The sequence below is a fragment of the Carlito syrichta genome, unplaced genomic scaffold (assembly GCF_000164805.1).
Source record: "Carlito syrichta isolate Samal-C Ts95f unplaced genomic scaffold, Tarsius_syrichta-2.0.1 Scaffold302868, whole genome shotgun sequence".
In the NCBI taxonomy this organism is placed as follows: Eukaryota; Metazoa; Chordata; class Mammalia; order Primates; family Tarsiidae; genus Carlito; species Carlito syrichta.
This window is the reverse complement of record NW_007246964.1, coordinates 306,806-310,909: the sequence shown is the minus strand read 5'-3', so window position 1 is coordinate 310,909 and position 4,104 is coordinate 306,806. Positions and strand designations below refer to the sequence as shown.

Here is a 4,104-nt window from a genome sequence, read left to right as displayed (position 1 = left end):
TAACCTTGTTTACATTTCTTTATTGAAAAATTAAAGTCATAAGCTCTGTATATATAAATACAATGACGTTGCTGGTCACCTGCAAGGCCTCTGGGATAGGCTGGGGGTGCAGAGGGAAGTTGGGGCCTTGGGGTCCCCAGGGGCATGGGGAGGGAAATAAATAATAAATACCATGGGGATAAGGAACCAGGAGGAATGGGGGTGTGAATGGGGGGTGCTGGATGCTTATTTGTGGCACTAAAGGTCCTGCGAGATGCCCCCTGGGGGGCCGTGTCCACGAATTCTCATGCGACCTCACTCTGGACAAAGGCTTCAGCATCTGGGGATGGGCTGGGTCCTAGTTGGTTGGGGGGTAGCAGTGTCCCCTGTCCAACCTGGAGAAACAGGCCCTTCCTTTTCCTTCCCGCCACCTGCTTGCGTTGAGCACCTACTGTGTATCTGGTCCAGCATAAGACCCTGCCCCGATGTTCTGTTTGCCTTGCCCTCTCTCTTCCTGGGTCTGGTCTGGTGGCCTGGACGGAGGGGGATGTCTTCCTGCTGCCCTGGCCATGCAGCCCCACCCCCTCAGGGAGCTTGCTGGAGCCAAGAGGGGGAGGGGCTGGGGCCGGGACCAGGACCAGGGGCTGAGCAGCGGTGGGAGGCCCTGGGGCCTTGGCCCTCTAGAGCATCACATTGAACTCCGTGACCAGAAAGTCGATGTAGTCACGGTCCTTGGTCTTGAAGGCCTCGGCGATGATGCGGGCGGCCTCCCGATGCTCCTTGCCCCGGAGCGTCAGCCCGTTCACCTCCAGGATCACGTGGCCCACCTTGAGCTGCCCACAGTTGTGGGCTGAGCCACCTCGCTGCAGGGGGAGATGCAGTGCAGGGGTCTCACGGGGCGCCTGAGGGTTGGGCGGACCCAGCTTTGACCACACGCTGGGCCAGGCCTGACACTGCTGACCGGGCAGCTACAATCTGGGTGTCCCCTGCCCTGACTAGGAAGACTGAGGCTCAGCAGAGCAAAGGTGACATGAGCCTGGGTCTGCCCTCAGGTGCTGTGGCATCTCTGGGCGTGGCAAAACCCCGAATGCTGAGAAAGAATCCTTTAGGGGTAGGGAGAGATGGTCAGGTGGGGCCCTGGGGACATACCTGAATGGTGACGATCCTGGGCAGGGGCTGGCGGGTGTTGGCGCCACCCTCGATGGCGATGCCCAGGGTGGCTGCACTTTTCTTCACACGGACCAGAGTGGATGTGGGTTCCAGGAGTCCCGGCTACCGGTAGGAGGAAGGATACCGCTGAAGCCTGAGAAGACAGGCCTGGCCAGGGCATAGGCTGGGCCATGAAACTTCCCCAGGACAGCAGGGCTCAGACTCCAGACAGCGTTGGGGCCCTTGAGTGTGCTGGGCACTAAGCCAAGCCCTTGGTGTCCTCAGCTCTCTAATCCCCCCAACCCCCCCAAGTCTCAGGAGGTTAAGGGGCTTGTCCATGGCTGCCCGGTGGTGGCATCAGGACTTGAATGTGGGCCTGGCCCCCAAGACTGTCTCGGCCATCACACCACGTCAGAACTGAGAGGCCTTAGAACTGAAGGACCAGCCTTCAGCCTCAGCCTCGGAGTGTCAGTGCAAGGGCAGGACTTAAACTGGGCCCCCAGGTGGCTCACACAGTGTTCCTTCTGGACATCTAGACACCCCCAGTGACAGGGAGCTCACTACCTCCTGTGATGGTCACTCGCCAAGCTGCATCCTGGTCCCTGGGACCGCCCACCTTCCTCGGTCCTCCACACGCCCGCCCCAGCTCACCGGCTTGCTGGCCCCCTCTGTGGGCCTCTCGTTCCGAGGCGCCTCCTTGCTGTTCCTGCTCTTGGTGGATGCCGTCTGTCTGCCTCGGCCTGGGGCACTGGCCTCTGCCTCGCCAGCGTCCACACCGCTGTCCTCACTTAGAGTCTGCCCACTATCTGAGAGCTGGGAGAGCGTGGAGGCTGCTGGGAGGGAGGAACAGGAGGAGAGAGACAGCTTATACAGCGGGGGTCAGAGAGGGTTTCCTGGAGGTGGTGATGGAGTGGGAGGCTAGAAGGCTGGAGGAATTCTGCAGGTAAAAATGGGAGGAGGAATGAAGAGGTCGTGGGGTTGGAGGGCAGGGAACAACTCCTTCCCCCCCACTGAAGACCTGCCTTCCACCTGGACTTGGCCTGAAGGCTGGGACTTCCAGGACATCTGCCTTGATCGCCTAGTTCTCAGCCACAGGTGTATAGATTAAAACAGAGATCAGGAGGCAAACCCAATTCACAGGTATGGGTATTTTGTTTGTTTAAAAACTCGTAAATGCTGTCAATTGTTAACTATGGCCCAACGCATTCACATTAGATTTCACATAAAAATTCATTTCTGGCTTGCCAAGCGGAAAAAAAAAAAAAAAAAAAGGAAATTCTGCCACACCTGGCCTGTACACCCCGCACAACCCCAACTGGCCTGAGCTGAGTGGTGGGCACAGGCCCTCCAGCCCACCCATCAGCTGAAGCCACTTTGCTCTGTGTGCAATGGCTGGCCACGGAGTTTGAGACCCTGGGGTTAAGAAGTCTGGAATCTGGCGGCTCAGATCTGAGTCCCCCCTAACCAGCTGTGCAAGCCTGGGCAGGTAACACACACTGAGTCTCCTGTGTTCTCCTTCTAACACAGGAACCGCGATGCCTACCCGCTGGGTTATCATAAAGACTCGTGGTAGAGAGTGAAGCCATCGAGAGGAGATTTGCGCCAGACTACCTGGCCCCATGACTATTTTCTGTATCTCAGTTTCTTCATCTGTAGATTGGGGATAATGATAGGCCCAGCCTCACTGGGCTGTCAGGAGGAATACATGTGTGCATAACTTAGGCACGGTCCCTAGAACAGCGTCTGGCATGTGGAACGTGCTTATTATCAGTACAACTGCTCGCTCTCATTGTCCCATGTGAGTCCGGCTCGGTGCTGGCTCTCGAAGCAGCGGTGATTCGTCTGTGATGCCCCCGAATGCCCTCACCACATCCTGCCTGCTCTGCCAGAGCCGCCTTCCTCACTAGGCTACTGAGTGCGGGCACTGCATGCTGCATCCTGTCTGTGCAGGCACTGGATGCCGCAAGCAGGCCCCATGTCTCACGTGGCCACCAGATGGCAGAAGAATCTAGTAAAATGTACCCAAACTCACTCGAGATCCACGGCTTTCTGGGAGGGGAGAGTGGGCTCTACCCACTACTTCCTCGGCCAGACTCCGGCAAAGCAGAGGCTGCAGCCTCAACTGGCCTCCCAGTGGCTGGAAGATTTCCTGCACTGATCCCACAGCCCCACACCAGGGGACCTGCCCAGGGTCCAGAGACTGCAACTTCAATACCCGCCTCTTTCCTAGTGCCTACTCCAGGCCAGGCCCAGGGGGAAGGGATGACAGAAGCCACCCTGCCCTCCACAAGCTCAGTCTTCCAGGGGAGACCGTCAGGTGAATGCAGGGTGGCCGGGGCAGGGGAGCTGGAGGAGGCGCCCTGATCCTCGCAGCCACCTGGTGGGGCTGTCACTGTCATCTCCATTTCACGATGGGGAAGTAAGGCAGAGACAGACAGGGCAGCTTGTCCGCAGTCACACGGCTAGGTAGTGGCAGAGTTGGGATTCAAACCAGAGTCTCTGACTCCAAAGCCGCCTTAATACTGAACTCAGGGCACTGCTCCCCTAGGCACTCTGACCCTGAGCCCCCTGGCCAGTACCTGGTCCCGTAGAGGAGAGGGGGCCCCAGAAATCACACAGCCTGGGCATCCCATGCCCCGCCTAGCCCAGGTCTGCGGTACTTACTGCGCGTCTGGGGCAGCGCCCTGACTTCATTCACATCCGGCTCACTGTCGGGCCGGTGCACCTCCACCATGACAAAGTGCTGGTTCGTGCCTGTCTGGTCTGGGTGGCCAGAGGGTGAGGGCGGGGGAAGGCAGCCCCCAGTCACCATGGCCTCTGCAGGGGTGCTCTTCAGGTGCGGAGGGGACTGGACCCGCGGGAAGGGGCCGATGGGGTGCTGGTTGACCAGGGCCAGGTGGGTGTCCAGCGGCCTCTTGGAGCCAGGGTTGGCAGGGGAGACGGAGGCATAGATGGGGGAGGGGGGGGAGTCCTGTG

General features: G+C 59.1%; 1 protein-coding gene across 1 annotated transcript in view; it reads right to left on the bottom strand.

Annotated features, from left to right (window-relative positions):
* WHRN (whirlin) overlaps window positions 1-4,104 on the bottom strand; it is a 101,731-nt gene continuing 97,627 nt past the window's right edge. Inside the window, 4 exon segments of the mRNA XM_008057210.1 lie at window positions 1-842; window positions 1,129-1,251; window positions 1,780-1,961; window positions 3,793-4,104. The exon segment at window positions 3,793-4,104 is cut by the window's right edge and continues 23 nt beyond it. Of these exon segments, the coding sequence (XP_008055401.1) occupies window positions 660-842; window positions 1,129-1,251; window positions 1,780-1,961; window positions 3,793-4,104 (800 nt within the window). The 3' untranslated portion in view covers window positions 1-659.